The 16,792-nt window shown below is 52.3% G+C and overlaps 4 protein-coding genes across 4 annotated transcripts; 1 reads left to right on the forward strand and 3 right to left on the reverse strand.

Moving 5' to 3' along the window:
* The first annotated feature begins 1,135 nt into the window (after positions 1 to 1,135).
* On the forward strand, positions 1,136 to 3,428 carry RAB43 (RAB43, member RAS oncogene family). Its single transcript, XM_053468621.1, has 3 exons — positions 1,136 to 1,406; positions 2,045 to 2,228; positions 2,558 to 3,428. The coding sequence occupies exons 1-3, from the start codon at positions 1,218 to 1,220 to the stop codon at positions 2,806 to 2,808; spliced, it is 624 nt and encodes a 207-aa protein (XP_053324596.1). The 5' UTR covers positions 1,136 to 1,217; the 3' UTR covers positions 2,809 to 3,428.
* Positions 3,429 to 3,690: 262 nt separating this feature from the next.
* LOC128499720 (haloacid dehalogenase-like hydrolase domain-containing 5) lies at positions 3,691 to 8,157 on the reverse strand. Its single transcript, XM_053468610.1, has 8 exons — positions 7,893 to 8,157; positions 6,495 to 6,704; positions 6,289 to 6,401; positions 5,899 to 5,992; positions 5,587 to 5,620; positions 5,093 to 5,267; positions 4,770 to 4,958; positions 3,691 to 4,652 (listed from the first exon to the last, which is right to left on the reverse strand). Exons 1-8 carry the CDS (start codon positions 7,989 to 7,991, stop codon positions 4,247 to 4,249), a joined length of 1,320 nt encoding a protein of 439 aa, XP_053324585.1. The 5' UTR covers positions 7,992 to 8,157; the 3' UTR covers positions 3,691 to 4,246.
* A 1,247-nt stretch (positions 8,158 to 9,404) lies between these two features.
* On the reverse strand, positions 9,405 to 14,318 carry ISY1 (ISY1 splicing factor homolog). The gene is made up of 11 exons (XM_053468618.1): positions 14,216 to 14,318; positions 13,736 to 13,758; positions 13,045 to 13,096; positions 12,890 to 12,955; positions 12,737 to 12,779; positions 12,542 to 12,654; positions 12,279 to 12,396; positions 11,469 to 11,591; positions 11,238 to 11,350; positions 10,109 to 10,195; positions 9,405 to 9,603 (listed from the first exon to the last, which is right to left on the reverse strand). The coding sequence occupies exons 1-11, from the start codon at positions 14,216 to 14,218 to the stop codon at positions 9,496 to 9,498; spliced, it is 849 nt and encodes a 282-aa protein (XP_053324593.1). The 5' UTR covers positions 14,219 to 14,318; the 3' UTR covers positions 9,405 to 9,495.
* Positions 14,319 to 14,861: 543 nt separating this feature from the next.
* LOC128500414 (uncharacterized) lies at positions 14,862 to 16,405 on the reverse strand. Its single transcript, XM_053469565.1, has 2 exons — positions 15,731 to 16,405; positions 14,862 to 15,377 (listed from the first exon to the last, which is right to left on the reverse strand). Exons 1-2 carry the CDS (start codon positions 16,403 to 16,405, stop codon positions 15,096 to 15,098), a joined length of 957 nt encoding a protein of 318 aa, XP_053325540.1. The 3' UTR covers positions 14,862 to 15,095.
* Between the last annotated feature and the right edge of the window lie 387 nt (positions 16,406 to 16,792).

Raw genomic sequence — 16,792 nt, forward strand, 5'->3', positions numbered from 1 at the left:
AACAGCGCCACAAACACCATGCCCCCCCAACAGCAACGGCATTCCTGCAGATCTGGGGGGTTCTGTCTGTTTTCCGTGATGGGGAGGAATAAATCAAGCCTTTTCTAGAATGTCTGAGAGGTAAATCCTTCAGGAAATCCGGTGGTCCTGGCCCGTCGGCTCAATACCCCCCTCGGCCCGTTGCCTCCCCCTCAACCCTGTGCTCCCCACAAGGCACTGCCCCCTCGGCTCAATACCCCACTCAACCTGGTGCTGCCCCCTGGCTCAGTACCCCCCTCGGCCCGGTGCTGCCCCCTGGCTCAGTACCCCCCTCGGCCCGGTGCTGCCCCCTGGCTCAGTACCCCCCTCGGCCCGGTGCTGCCCCCTGGCTCAGTACCCCCCTCGGCCCAGTGCTGCCCCCTGGCTCAGTAAACCCCCTCGGCCCGGTGCTGCCCCCTGGCTCAGTACCCCCCTCGGCCCGGTGCGGCCCCCTGGCTCATTACCCCCCTCGGCCCGGTGCTGCCCCCTGGCTCAGTACCGCCCCTCGGCCCGGTGCTGCCCCCTGGCTCAGTACCGCCCCTCGGCCCGCTGCTGCCCCCTGGCTCAGTACCCTCCGCGGCCCAGTGCTGCTCCCTGGCTCAGTACACCCCCTCGGCCCGGTGCTGCCCCCTGGCTCAGTACACCCCCTTTTAGGGCTGTAGATCCCTGCGATATCCTCATACCCAACAAACATTCTGACCTCCTAAAATAGAGGGGCAAAGGGGTTGGAGAGGGACTTGACAGACTAATCAAGGACACTTGGCAGGTACGTGACAGGTCTCTCTGTTAATGCCAAGCAGAATGTGGGGTGATTTCCTTCTCACATACATCAGGGAGCAACAGGGTCAGCAGTATGTGAGATACCCTTCTAATACCCTAATAATGCTCCAATACCCTGATAATACACTAATATGCACCCTGTCAGCTCAGGCAGCATGACGGCGGCTCCGTGAAGGCCCCTATCGCTAGCAGTGTGTTCCGGGTTGGCAGTGTGAAGACAGCTATGTGAAAGCCCCTATCTCTGGCAAGGTGTCCTCGGCAGGCAGTGTGGGGACAGCTATGTGAAAGCGCCCTATCTCCTTCAATGTTCACCAGGAAGGCAGTGGGAGGGGCAGCCCCGGGGTCCTGGCGGCTCAGTTCCGCGTTGTTAGATCCGCAGGTTCTCACACGTAACGGCCGGCTAGGCTCCCAGGGGCCCCATGTCCTCCGCGGACTCGGACGAGGCCTATGACTTCCTGTTTAAGCTGGTGCTGATCGGAGATGCCGGGGTCGGGAAGACCTGCCTTGTGCAGAGATTCAAAACCGGGGTGTTTGCGGAGAGGCAGGGAAGCACCATCGGGGTGGACTTCACCATGAAGACGGTGGAGATCCAGGGCAAGAGGGTGAAGGTGAGGGCCACACGGAGGGCCACAGGGACTGGCGCTTCACACACAGAGGGAACCCTTAGGGTGACATCGGGCATCATAGTGCCACTAGCTGTATGTGCTTTAGTAGCTCAGAAGGGAATGTGTGTCACTAGCGTGTTCCTGGTCATGCGTGATACAAGCTGGTAACGGGCTGTTCTTGTATTACTAGCTCGTGCCTAGATGCCTGTGCCAGGCAGTGTATGACACCCCCCGCAGCGCAGGTGACCCGTGGTCTCGCTAGCGGCAGGAGACAGCACTTGGTGAATGAGCCCCGTGGTCTCTCTGTTGGCGACACAGACGCCGGATAGATTTGGATGTCACTCATGGAGTCCCAGTTGCGCAGGAAGCGTGTTGTTACTGTGAGGCTCGTAGCGTGTCCCCGTCACGTGAGACGCCTGGGTTGATTGTGTTTTGCAATAAAAATGTAAATGCGTCACTAAACTAACTTCAGGAAAAGAGACTGGATGAGCAGAGATCGTACCGTGACGCTCTAAGTGATCACTCGGGGCCTGCGGATGTCTCGGAGCAGAGAGCGTGCGGACGGTCTTCTCCTGGTCTGTATGTTTGGCCAGGAGCGGGATTTCTGTTTCCATTAAACGCTCCCCTGACTCTTCCTGCAGCTGCAGATCTGGGACACGGCCGGACAGGAGCGATTTCGCACCATTACCCAGAGTTACTACAGGAGCGCCAACGGGGCCATAATCGCCTATGACATCACCAAGAAGAAGACGTTCGCGTCCATCCCTCGCTGGATAGAGGATGTGAAGAAATACGCGGGATCCAACATCGTGCAGCTGCTCATCGGTCAGTCCGCTCTCTCACGGGGTATTTGCTGGGGCAGATAAGTCTTACTGCCCCAGAACACGATTCGCTAACAGAAATCCTTTTATATGAGGTTATCAGCGATTTATTAACATGTAAAGTTACATACCGGGATACATATAACATGTATGTCGAGTGGGGGGGGGATAATTTGGGAATCCTAGCCCTAATCGGCCAGATTACTGACACTGTGGATCACGTAGACCTAGTTGAGCTTTGATTGGTGGCCTAATTACCCCCCCCCGTTACTGAAATCGTATATTTAGACTCCAGCTGGCCGTTTCCCGTTCTAACAGAAATGTGTTTTACAGGAAATAAGTCTGACATGCATGGCCAGCGAGAGGTGCGACTGGAGGAAGCAGAAACTTTAGCTCACCATTATGACATCATCAGCGCCATCGAGACATCGGCGAAGGACTCCAGCAACGTAGAAGAGGCTTTCACCAAGATGGCCACGGAGCTGATGATGAGACACGGCGGACCGGTCTTTAATGAAAAGGCTACCGACGGCATTAAACTGGACAGCAAAGACGTGGCGGAGGCGTGGAGCTGCGGCTGCTGATGAAAGGCGGCCCCTTTACGTCCCGCGTAGCGATTGCCGTAATTTGCCGCTGATTAGCCGGGCTGCGGGAGCCGCCGACTCGGCCGCCGCTTTCTAGCTAGAATTTGAGGACCAGGAAAGGGACCAATGGAGAGAATGCAGCGGAACCGGTTGGTGGAGGATGTAAGTCCTCCCCGCAGACAGGCGCTCAGTAATTCTACTAATCTCACCACATGCCTTGTACTCCTGGACGCCGTGTAAGCGCGGGATCCAGGATGACCCTTGACCCCAAGGGAGTTTACAGTTTGTAATGTTTGTCGCCTCCTGATCACTTTAACGCTCTATTAGAAATTGCTTTTTATAAAGTCCTTCCTCGAAGCGAATTCGTTGGACCTTCAGCTGACCTTGGTTTTGGGAGAAAGATCTATTTTAATATTTCTCCTGATCTCCGGGGTCAGCTCGTCCGAAGCATTTCAGGACGCTGGGATAAAGTGCAATGTCTCACCAATGAAAGGAAAATAGGAATTTTTAACAATTAACAGATTGCGTCTTTTACGTGTTTTATTAGGATGTTTGGTTTTCATAGAGATCTCTATATTTATCACCAGCAAATGATTTAAAATAAAGAATTCTTCCACAAACAGGTGTGTGCGTCGTGGCAGATCCGCATCCAGCAGGTAGGGGCCCCCAGCATATCCCCCAGGCCACGTGGGATAAAGGGCCGGTTACGTGTATTAACCCTACGAGAAGAGCCGTGAATGATGGAGAAGAGGGTTAACAATGCAGGAAGTGACTTCATTCTGCCCTTCTCTCCCTGTTTCATGATGTCATCAAAACATGTTTCAAAGAGACCACTGGTAGCAGCCCTCTCGGGGGGCCGTGCTGATCACACAGACACGTGAGTTTTGGGTTAAAATATTTAATTGTACAATAAAAGTTCTTACTTAAAGTAGTAAGAGAAACGCTTGCATAAAACGGTAAGACACGGAAATGGGATTTACACAGAGAGGTCCGTAACAATTCAAGTCTGCCGCTCGGCTCACAAAATACTGATACAAATAAAAACATGGAAGAAAAAGTGAAATGACTTCAAATGCCTTAAATTTAGTGACGCCGCTGAGTGACGAGAGTGAGCGCCACGCAGCGAGAGGACATCGAGCACCAAATACGAAAATCACACAGCAGATGAACACATTTCCGGTGAAACGCGCCTCACACCCAGATACACTTCACCCCACGAACACACGCATTCCTCCTAGAAACCAAGGAAACGAGCCGACGGCCGACATAAACCCGAATAAAATGATTATAAAGAATAAATAAGATAAACGTAGAACGTTTACGCTAATTAAAACCGTACACATATTCATAAAACAGCTTAAAACCGGTAAAAAGTGCAGAAGAGGTGCCTGAGGTTAACTGGGTCCCAATATCCTGGCGTTCGAGAACCGGAAGGTCTCTAGGCTGTGTGAGAGGCGCCGAGTGGCAGGTACCTCTCCAGCTGGAAGATCAGGTCGACGGCAGCATTCACATCCTGAACCACGTGTCCCGGTTCCACCAGCGCCGGGTCAAAGCGGAAATCTCTGTGCCCGTGAAACACGGTCTCTGTGACGGAGTGAGAGGCGTTGGCAGGCACTTCGGTGTGAGGGTTATAGATCCCGGTGCACACCAGAACCGACAGACAGCGTGCGGCGGAGGGGAAGGACAGCTCGCTCTCCCAAGCCGGCTCCACTTCCTGGGAAACGGTGGCCACGCCGGCCCCCGACGCCGCCTGCACGAGGGCTTTGGAAGTCTTTGTAGAGCCGTTCTCTTGAAGGTAACGGTTGTAAAGGTTAGCACCATAGATATCGGTCATTAAGTTATCCCTGTAGGAAGAAGAGAACGCGTCACATTCCTCTCGCACCCAAAAACCCAGGTTTTACTCCGCGACCCCTTCTGCAGACCCCCAGCGTTTGCCCCCATTAGCCAACGCCTGGCCTTACCCAATAGCATAGAGCGTCTGCACCGGCTTCCCCCAGCCCATGGTGGATGCCTGGGTCCGGATCAGGTGCTCGGCGTAGTGATAGGTGATCACGCTGGGCTTCCCCATCAAAGCCTCGTATTTCAGGTCTTTGCCAGTGATCTTCTTGTAGATGTTTTCCAGGCAAACCATAAAAATTCCGTGTCCAAACCTGCAAAGAGTTAAAAACGTTCACTTCTCACACCGAATGGCAACGAGCGCCGGAGAGGCGACACAACGGCTCCTCCAGGACACTTCAGCCAGACGCGAACATTCATTTCCAGAAAGAACAGAAGACTATCTGACCTCGGTGACCGAGCCTCCGACATCCACATCAGGTCCATGTTACAGGCGAGGAGAGGTATATGGGGGTAATTTGCAGGCTGATGGGGGTTCGCCGGATGCCCTCCGGTCAGGAGGACGTCGATGATGAGCTGAAGGTTAGTCTCCCACCGGATGGGTTCTCCAAAAAGGATCACGGCTGAAGGGTAAAATAAAAACGTTGGATGGGGCCAAAATGTAACATGAAAAGAGAAGAGTCAGCTGTCCTGCAAACACCGTGTTTATCCAACAGACCATTGCTCTCCCGCAGAGCGCATGCGCGCCCAGAACGGGGACGGGACTCAGTACGTGACCGGGAATTTACCGGTATATCCCGCAGGGGGGGGGGCTTCTGGAAACTTCAGGATACACAACTCAGACACCAAAACGTACCCAAAGTTTCCGATCGGTGGTTATTGGCGAATTTTAGTTAAGAGTTGGGGGGGGGGTAAAGTTGGGGGAAGTAGAACTCAACTGACCGTCTATCTTGGGAAGATCCAAGGCCGTCGATGGCTGCAAGGAAACACGACAGTGAGGAACACAGTTTGAGGAAAGCTCAGTCTCCTCATCTGGGGTAAATATGCAATTTCCCCGCATTCCCCGACATTTAAAACATTTACCACCTTCATGGCAACAAACTGCCCTGGCACAGGCCACATCTGCCCCCACACACCACAGCTGGCTATAGCTGCCCACAAACCCATCCCTATCGGGACTAAGAACAAGACTTCACACCGACCACAAGTCCAACCGCCTTATACCCCAGGATCCCGCTCCACGTAGCAGCTCACCAGGATCGTAGGCCTCCGACTGTGATCCACCATATCCAGGAAAGGGTAGGATTCCCGGACGGCGTCCACCGTGATTGGATTAGAAAACCCTAAACTGTAGTTTGCAACAATTAAGGAAAAAACATGAATTGGAATAAAACGAAACCACGGCGGCAAACGGAAAGCGGATTTGTAAAAGATGCAGAGCTGGGCTGTCATCTCGTCCCGGGGGGGTGGCTTTCTTCGTGGATGTTACCCCAGTAACTAGTGACCATTAGCCCGCCGAAAGTTACCCCATGCTGACACCCCCCCCCCCCGTCACTGTACCCCAAAAGCTAGACATGGGAGCGATTTCCCTTCACACGCATTTCACGGCCACACACTTAGCCGCTCCGTTACGGAGAAGGATACTATTTGGCGATGTCCAGGACCGGCCCCTGTCCAGACACCAGAACGCATTTGTTGTGATATTGCTTAAAAATCCGCAGGGGACTGTGAGACATCATGACCTGGTGCTGGGAGATCTGCAAGAATAAAAGCCAATCGTAAGAGGAAAGATTAAAAGGATCCACTGGATCACACATTCCGACAGCCAATCACATTTCCTGGATACTCACGGGAACCCCCAGGATCTGGCTCAGCTGATCCGCTTTGGTCTGGCGAAGGCAGTTCCCGGCATTGGTGACGAACACGACCGGCACCACAAACTCCCCCTTACTGTCCAGCAGCTTTTGAAAGGCCTTTCGGGCGGCTGGAATGGGGGTCTTTCCTCGGACCAGCACGCCGTCGATGTCAAACAGAAGCCCAAACGTCGGCGCGGCACCCGTCTGCAAAATGCGAGAAGAAATGAAGGCCTAGTCGTGGCTCCTAAACACACATTCGGACCCCCAGACAGCGTGTACCGATCGCACCCATGCGAGACCCCCGGGGCTAAACGTCTGTCCCAGGGTGAGTTATCTGTGATCTCAGGCCTCCCGCCGGCACGCATCTCAATAACCCCCCTTTCCAGCCGGCACGCATCTCAATAACCCCCCTTTCCAGCCGGCCCGCACCTACCCCCCCCCCGCGCCGGCATGCATCTCAATACCTCCCATGATGGGTTTTAAAAACATTTATAAAGCCTTCCCCGACGCATTCTAACGAGTTCATTGTCTGAGTCGTATAAACATACAAATTAACCAGTGTCCTGGGCCACGGGGCCACACGAACGGACAATCTGACACTTATTAGCTTATTAATATCACCAATTGGCCAGGAGCAGCCTACGGCGCGCGCGTTCCTGTCAATGAAGCTAAAAAAAAGTTACCCCCGGGGACACATCACGAGCCCTTTAATCAGCCTGCACATAGAACGCACGTCACTCACATCACGGACCCCAAACACACAACAAGCGGCTCCGGACCCACCGGGGTCACGAGATCACCCGCAGGGTCAGGAGGCCAATCTTAAAATAGCCGACCTTCCAAACGGAGGCTGTCAGACGGATATTCCTCCCCACGACACACAAATTACTAATACATTTCACAACGCGCCCTCCGACAGATTGCAAGCTCCTGGGGCTACTGGCTGCGTGCAGATTGATACCGTGACAGCGGAGCCGGGAACCCACTCAGCGTTTCAGATCTAGAAGCTGCGGAGCCAGAACTGCTGGTTCCTGTAACGGGGCAGCGCTGGGATCTGCCCCGGAGGGATCTGCCCCGGAGGGATCTGCCCCGGAGGGATCTGCCCCGGAGGGATCTGCCCCGGAGGGATCTGCCCCGTCTGTACAGAACGCAATGGGCATTCTCAGAAGCCCAGACCCTCTCATCGGGCAGCATGTATCTGCACCTCTGGAGGGCTTTTACTGCACTGTAGAGGGGCTTGGTGGGCACAAGGGGGTGTTAAGGGGAAAGTGAGGGGCAATAGAGGGGCACCATGTACATTCACCCCTGAGCCAGGGATGCCACATAGAGGCACCTAGTGGGGTATAACATTACAGATCCCTCCCGTGACCCTCCGTATCTATACCCCAGTACCTGCTCTCCGCATAGCCCGGCCCGGCTCTCTCTCAAGACGGATTCTCGGCTCCGTAGAGCCCGCAGTGCCCGGGACACCGGAGGCCACAGCGCCCGCATCACGCCCGGGGTCCTCTGTACCGGGGGCTCTCGTTCCTCGGGGCTCCCAGTGCTGGGTGTTACCGCTCTCCGGGTGCGGGGTTCCAACTCTCGCTGTCTTCAGGCCCCGGACCCCGCAGATATAAGGCAGCCGAGGGGAGAGCGCAGCAGCTCCAGCCACCCAATTAGCGAACTGGACCGGCCGGGGGGAAGCCAATGAAAAAACAGCAAGGACTCAGCCTATCCATAGACAGGTACCGCCCTCCGACCAAGCCACTTCCGGTCTGGAAATAACAGCGCAGAAACTCTATATTGTGCGATATTGTGGCGCTGTCACTGTGGGGGCCCGAGCGTTAATACTGCAGTGCTGTAACCATAGATACCTAGGCGGTACTTTTGAGCTGCTGCTGCTACCATAGAAACCTGGGCAATAACACTGCGGTACCACGACCATGGAGAACCAGGCATTAACACTGCAGTACTAGTACCATAGTGACCCAGGTGTTACTAATGTAGTGCTGTTACTATAGAGACCTGGGCTTTAACGCTGCAGTACGTGTACCATAGAAACCTGGACATTAACACTCCGCTATTGGCCTGTAGAGTCAGGCATTAAGACTGCAGTAAAAATCAAAAAACCTAAAATTCCACCTGTGCAACAAATAAAAATAATACTCCCCAAATAGCAGCTGCCAGCAACACCCTTCCGCAAAGTGTTTACAAAGACGAGCGATAAACCACGGAGCGCATGCACATAGGAAAAAAAATAAACTACAATAATAGTGCATATGTAAACACTGAAAAGAAATGTAACATGGGGTCTAATCCACTCCAAGCGGCCGGATAAAACAGGCGCAAAGGATTCAGCAGAATGTTCTATTTAATAGCTTCTAAAATCTGTAAAAACAAAGGAAGCGGAAATGGTGCAGTTTCGTCCACATCCAGGCTTTTTTATACTGCGCCATTTCTGCTTCACTTCTTTTCAGCGTCTACATACTGCACTATTATTGTATTTTATTTCCTCCCTATGTATATGCGCTCCATGGTTTATCGCTCGTCATTAAGACTGCCGTATCAGTAGCGTGGAGTAAATACTTGTGGTCTCGTCACCATGGAGACCTGGGAAGTCTGTTAGCCCAATATTAACACTACAGTAAGGTTTCCACAAAGACCATTGATCCTGTCACACCAATGGCACCCCCTGTACCTGCAGCATATAAACCATCTCACTTTGTGGCAGTTTTACGCCCCTGTATATGGCGCACGTGGCTGCCACAGGAGACGCTTTGCAGCGGCTGTAAAGCAGTCTGCGGTGAAACGGAAGCGAGGCCACGGGCCCAGCTCATGGCATGCGATCCGTTTCGAGGTACATGTGATTTCATCCATTTAGAGGTTGCCAAGTACCCGGAAACCAAGAAAACGCCACACGGGGGGTACGAAAACAGGCGTGTATTTCCCCAAGAAATTCTTCTGTACAAAATATAACAAAATCCGACAAATTTACAGAGTCCGTGCATTTTTAAACTTATATTCCTAAAAGCCGCTTGGCGTCCTCGCTCTGCGCCATTAGTGCCTCGCTGGCGTATTTCTGCAAAAGCTCCATCTTCTTTCTCCGTATCAGAGCTTCCTCGATCTGTGAAAATACAAACAATGGAGGCGGATCAGTAGCGGACCCCCGCTGGGGATGGGGCTCAGAGCGGTCCAATGACAACCCCGGCAATGAGGGGGGGGTGAAATCTGGCTCAGAGCTGCCCAATGAGAACCTAATCAATGCTGTTGGGGTGCGTGCCATTAGGTGGGAAGGGCAGCTCATTACCCGACGCGGACGATAATTACAGCTTTGGCCCGACGTCTGGTTCCTGGCACCAGAAACCGGTTACAGAGTTCATGTCATTTAATTACCGGGTAAATCCGAGAGATCGTAACTCACGGGCGAGACACACAGCGTAATTCACCCAGGAAGAGCGGCGCAGGCGCTACCACCACCCATTCATTATTGTTATGCAACACTGTACAATAGATGGAATGTCCCCGATACGCGCTCAGTACTGATGTATACCACTGCCTTGGTGGCCATCATCGCAATGTTTACAGCTGGCCCATGCGCAATACCGCCCTTTCTATTCCGCTCCACTCACCTCTTTCTGAGACGGGACCGGGACGTGGGCGATGAACCTCTGCTGCCCCTCTTCTCCGGCCATCTCAATGTCACTGTCCTCTCCAGACTAAAACACAGGGGGGGAATAAATTATTAATAGTCATGCATGTGTTGGCAGGATCTCCCTGCGCAGCCAGACCTCATCCGACCACCCGATTAAACTAACATACAAAGAGGTCACACAAACATTGCGCAATGCCCCGCGGACACGCTGTTTGGTGTCACCGTGTTCTCGTAGGGTCACATTATCTGTATCACGCTCTGAATACGTGGCCTCTCCGTGACACCTTCACATGACTGGCGCTCTACCTGTGTGCCAGGTCTCCGTAGCTACGCATGTTCTGCTCAGCTAGATCTGGTCTGGTCTTGCCTTTAATTAGAGTCATTTCACTATTTACTGAAAGGTATAGTTTTAATCTGGCTACAAAGACTTTCTTCAGAGTCCGCGACTCCACGCCAAGAACCCGCCCCGTCTTTCGGGGAACCCTGTGTACAAACAGGTTGTTCAGTTCCTGTAGCGGCCCGCGTTGGCACATCCCCTATCTAAATACAGTAGATTTGTGGCCAAATCCGGGACAGTTGGTGGTCCGGGATGAAATACGTGCCCATCGTAAATACGGGCTTGTACCGCAGCCTTTAATCTTTAGTAGCTCAAGCAGCCAAAAGGACCAGGAACAGCCTCGTGCTTTCTCACCCTTAGAACATGAAAGTAAAAAGATGGGTGTTTAGTTGCCACAGCAATGAAGATCTATCCCTGTACGGACTACTTTAGGGGATATCGGAGAGCCAGGGATCTATTAGCTGCAGCAGCAATGTCCTCCTAACCAGCTCCACGTGGCTCTGCCTGCCACCTTCCGGCATCTAATGACGGAGCGCATGACGGTAATAAACCACTTAATATATGCGGTTACAGGGCGCAGGCGGCGCTCACGTGACTCCCTTTATTCCAATTAGTAACGGGGTAACTGCGATAGCAGTCCTTCCTGCTCGACCTCACACCGATCTGACGTGGACCGGGTAAGTTAGGTCTGTCCCCTGAAAACTCACCCGAAGAGGATACGGCCCCCACGGGCAGTAACAGCTTTTCACACACAAAGTGGCCTCGGTACCTCATCAGCCTTCACTGCATAGATGTTCACGTCCTCCTCCTCTTCATTCTTGTCTCCAGTTGCCAGACGAGCTTCCTTCTCCATCTTCCATTTGTCCACAGCTGCTGCGATGGCTACGGGCGGACAGAAGAGTCGGTGAGCTTCAGAGAAATGACGAAACAACCGAACCTGCGCGCCTCCTCCCCCTGTCCAACCATACATTAACACAGAAGGGTCTCAGGCCTCAGATACCTCGCTTTTCTTCTTCTTGCTCCAAAGGCACTAAGACTCCGTCATCCTCGTCTCGATAGCCGTAATACTCGGCATCGATCTCTTTCATCAGTTCACCTCGTGTCTTGCGGGGAGGAGGAGCAGCTGGATCACAAAACAAAATCCTCAGACAGATGCCAGGCAATGGATACAAATGTTACGTTACGGTATAAACGTTATAATAATAGCCCCGTCAGCACTCGCTGCCGGCAGACAGATGCATGCGACACACTTTGGGTAATAACACTCCATATTCGTTGCACCTCTACCACTGCTAGAAATGCTGCCAACGTATGGGTTCATAGAAATGGCATCTTTAAGATCAGCACCTACTCATACATCTATTGTAAATGAACAGACATTTCCCAAAAAGGGCCTGATTGCAAGTGAAAATCCTAAATACCCATAAAAAGCAAACAACCCCCCCCCCCGGCCCCCGTTCCCATCAGGCGCAGCTTCATGTGATCGAGGACCAAACCAATTAAAAGCATGAATGAAACAAACTGTCTCTGTAATGGAGCTGATGAGTATTATGCAAGAAGCCATTAACATAATTCATTTAATCACTTGACTCAAATTACATCTACCCCGTGCCGCCACTTACTGCTCCAGCCGCACAGGGGCTTCCGTTCCGCTGGATGCGGTAACCGGACAGAGAGCCCACCGGAGGAGACGGATAGACCCAGCGTGCCGCTTTACGCTGGAAGCACCGGAAAGCCCGGTGAACGTTATGATGCCCGCGTTCTATAAGCACCTAGTAGTTTTATCCAGAGATGTCTCCGTTGCACTTACGTTCTTTCTCAAACAGCTCTCGGACACCAGGCAAATCTTTAGCTGCTCCAAAGTACTTATAACCCCGGTTCCCTGGCACCTCCTTCCCTTCATGATCCAGCATCTTGGGGCCAATGCGCTGAAGACACAGAAAACATGGATTTCATGCAGAGAATAGCGAACAGCTTTCCATCCGGCATAACATTTTCCAATCAACCATGAGAAAAAGGACCTGGTGACTGCCATCATCACACATTCACATGCAAAGCAGGCTTCTCACTTACCGCATAATCCGGACCACCGAGCTCTTTGATGCGGACTTCCCAATGACCCTTCTCTCTGATCAGTTTATTGATTTCATCGTTTAAATCCCTTATTCGGAATTCACCAAGACCAGCTAGAGAGAAGAATACAAAAGCTCTAAATGTACGCGTTTTCTCCACAAACCATTTGGAGTTAGAAACATGAAGCTCTCTCACCGTTCTGAATCTGAGCCACTTTCTTTGATATCTCTCCGATGATCTGTTCAAAACGACACGAGAGCACAATAAATCAGCATGTAGAAGCCACGCGACTTTTCTTTACGTCGCTCGCGCTCCGCGACGTTACGATGTATTAAAGCCCAAACACACCTGTCGTCTCCATTTCTCAGCCTTGGGCAGCTCGCTGCACTCGGACGCGAGGAACGGCCTCCTTTCCTACACAGAATACGAAAGGAGAGCCGGATAAACTCAACCTGTCTGCGGTCCTTATCACGACACGCAGTGCGGGTAACACGGGGGCTTACCTTGACTTTCCCCTCCTCCAGCTGAGCCTGGCGAAACCTCGCCAAGGCCGTCCTTAAAGAGTTTAAAAAAAAAAAACAATCACAATGGCATTATATGTATAATATGTACCGTTTGTGGAATAAACCTTTGGAGTTGTGCAGGTAAAAACCCTTAAGGATTTATCTTCTCTGTCTTCATCCCACTCAAGTTCTACAGCGTTACTGGTTTAATTGGTGGCAGATAAGACTAGGGTAGTAGATGCAGGGCATATCCTTCCAGCAGAATTGGTAGATGTTAATACAGCGAAGGCAGTTAAGCAAGCATGGCATAGGTATAAGGCTAAGATAGATATGAGATAAGGCCGGGGACTACGGAAAGTATCCAGGGTTTGGCAGACTAGACAGCCGGAGGATTCTTATCTGCCGTCACTTTCTGTTTCCATCATGAAATCAGACAAATACAGATGATGTTTACAATCCCAACGTTGTCACATGATGCATCGATTCCACCAATCAAATCAATCAATCTGATCAGAGAGCCCCAACCGCTACACATAGACCTGATCAGAGAGCCCCAACCGCTACGGCTTCTGCGAGATACAAGATCTCTTCAAACCTGCTTCCCCGATAATCGAGAATGGAAAGACGTGATGCTTTAAAACACGCTAAGCAACATGAATCCTGCGTTAGCGGGGGAGCGAGTGATACTCACATGGCCTTCTCTGCATTTCGAGCCTAAAAGCGAAAATTTTTCCATTTAATAATTCAAAAGGGTAAAGTGATTCCCCCGTATCACATGCACAGCCGTCAAGAGGTAAAGAGACTAAGGCAGGCGGAGAGGTAAAGAGACAGGCAGGCGGAGAGGTAAAGAGACAGACAGACAGGCAGGCAGGCGGAGAGGTAAAGAGACAGGCAGGCAGGCAGGCGGAGAGGTAAAGAGACAGGCAGGCAGGCGGAGAGGTAAAGAGACAGGCAGGCAGGCAGGCAGGCAGGTGGAGAGGTAAAGAGACAGGCAGGCAGGCAGGCAGGCAGGCAGGCGGAGAGGTAAAGAGACAGGCAGGCAGGGAGGCGGAGAGGTAAAAAGACAGACGAGTGGAGAGAGATAGACAGAGACAGACTGAGGTAGCGATAAAGAGGGGCAGCGACGCTCACAGGAACCCGCTAAGCCTGCAGGCGGGGCTCGAACACTCACCATCTCCGGTGAACGGAAAGAACGGCAGCACGACAACCGGAAAGAGCCTTAGAGCAGCAGGGAGCTGAAACAGCGCGCACCGGATGTGACGACACTAGATGAGCACCATAGAGTGATTGGATAGGGCTAGTGAGCCAGCGGTGAGTGTTTGCGCCGCCCAGTGTGTGACCCCGGAAGTGAAGCGCCAGGAGCGCGCGCCACCTACTGCCTGTACATAGTCATGTCAGCCAACTGTCTGAATGCGACCAGGAAAGGGGTCTCTGTAAGCTGCCCCTCTCCAGGCTGGCTCATTGCAGAGGGTTCTGTGTGTTTATACATTATATATAAACAGCGCTACCTGTTAGCAATAAAATGATCCCATTGGCAGGATCATCCTACTGGTTACTATGGTGATAAGACCACTTTCCAAACTTTATACAAGAATCCCCTTTCGTATCGTTAGCTCCAATGATTCTTTAATTTCCTTTTTAATGTCAGTCATCTTTTACCCACAATGCACTGCACCCATTGGCCCATCATTGGTGCTGTTAGCGAGTTAGACGCAGGGGATACGTTTGCCCCACTATGTACCCCTCAGTACCGTCACCAACAATTAACCGATAATCAACAGACCGAAACATGAGATTGTGGCAAATGATTTATTATTATTTACAACACAGAAAAAACTCAGCGTGGACTTGGCGCCCGCATCATGCTGCGTCAGGCGCGACACGTGGGACCGGGCGTTTTAGGAGTACCTGGGGGCAAAGCACCTTAATGGCGCTCGCTCCCACTCAGTTCCCTGCTGGTTCCTGCGACGCTGTGATTAAGGTGATTCCGGCAAAGACCAATGAAGACATGTGAGGGGCAGCCACGTTTATTAGCCACGGCTGGCCACGTGTCACAGGATGGCACAGATCCTGGAGGCCCCGGGGTCACCGGCGTTCATTTGACAAATCTCTTCCGATCCCTGCTGCGATGGTCTGCTCTGCAGATGGTCCGCCAGGCCTGAGAACATGGCTTCCATGTCTGCGATCCTCTCTGACTTCTCGTACAGAAGGCTCTTAGCTTCCATCAGCTCCTTGGATAAGCTAAAGATGGCGTTTTCCTTCTGAGCGTTTTCTCGGTGCAGGGCGGCCACGTTCTCCTTCAGATACGAAATCGTCTCTTGGGCTTCCCAGAGCTACGGAAAGAATGAACGCGCATTCATTCAATTTTATACATCACGGCCAATGGCGTCCTCATCGGAGTAATGCAGGGGTGGGGAGAGTGGGAGGGCCCACCAGAGTAATGCAGGGGCGGGGAGAGTGGGAGGGCCCACCAGAGTAATGCAGGGGTAGGAAGACTGACCAGAGTAATGCGAGAGTGGGAGGGCCGACTAAAGTAATTCAGGGGGGGAGTCATTTTTGTTGCACTTCATTATGTGTTTGAATCTAGAAATGATCCAAATCCTACCTACACAAAGCGACGCAGCATGCCCCCCCCACTTTAAAATGGCGCGCGTGCGTTTCTAGAATCCGGGTTTACAGAATTTACGCTCCTGGCCAGCTGTGCTGAGGACAGTCTGAGCTCCTCCATCTGCTGCAGCTTGAGGTGACACTGGGAGAGGAGCGCGATGAGCCCCAAGCTGTGCGTCTTCTCACTCTGCGGGGGGTTCTCCTCTGGGGACCTGGAGTGCGGCTCACTGAAGTACGTGGATGACCTCTTGTCACCGGTGGCCTGGCGGCTGCTATATTTCAGCTTCAGGTCCAGCAGCCGGAGGTTCTGCAGCGTTTTCTGTAGGGGGAAGTAGAGCCTGGCGCCATTTTCTGTACGGTTTCTCTGAGCTGCCATATTATCACCGTCTGGAGTCAGGAAGTCCTCTTGGCGTGACTCTCCCCCACCTGCACTCCAGTACGTGGCTGTCTCTTCAATACACATTTTGGGTTCCTCTAAGTCCGAATCTCTGATGATCCCGTCGTCCCCATGTGGTGGGTCGTGCCCCCCATAGCTCTGCCAGTCTGTGTGAGACGTGACACTAATATCCCCGCTCATCCCTTCTCCGGGGGACAGCACTGGAGGCGTCTGTAAAGAATTGTCAGAGCTGCTGTCCGTGGGGGTACTTGCCCCCGTGGCCTCCTTGTTGCCTGCTATCTCTGCATGGGGATCTTCTCTGTCACCCACGGTGCGTCCGGACCCTTCCACGCATCCTTCTCCCGAATGTCTTTCCATAGTTAGAAACGTGTTATTCCGAAATGTACGTGGGGATCGGGCTATTATATGACAAAATGACCAAGTCGTGTATTAGAGCACGGACACACGGCAGGGCCACGCGTCACGTGATCTCAGGCTGTAACATATATATATTTTATAATTATGCAATTTTTAGGTCTAAACGACGGCCTTTGTACGCTACCTTGCAGTCTCTTCTAGCACCGATGCTGCGCAGGCGGTGACTCCTGATCCCCCGTGGTCTCGTGACCTGCTATTAAGTTACACTTTCACCATGATGGAAAGACACCTGGCTAATGAGATTAACTCTTCCTGCGCTGACTCAGTATAAACGGGAAACCACGAAAACGAGGAACGGCGCATTCTGGCACCACGGAATCTACTGGA

The sequence above is a fragment of the Spea bombifrons genome, chromosome 6 (assembly GCF_027358695.1).
Source record: "Spea bombifrons isolate aSpeBom1 chromosome 6, aSpeBom1.2.pri, whole genome shotgun sequence".
Taxonomy (NCBI): Eukaryota; Metazoa; Chordata; class Amphibia; order Anura; family Pelobatidae; genus Spea; species Spea bombifrons.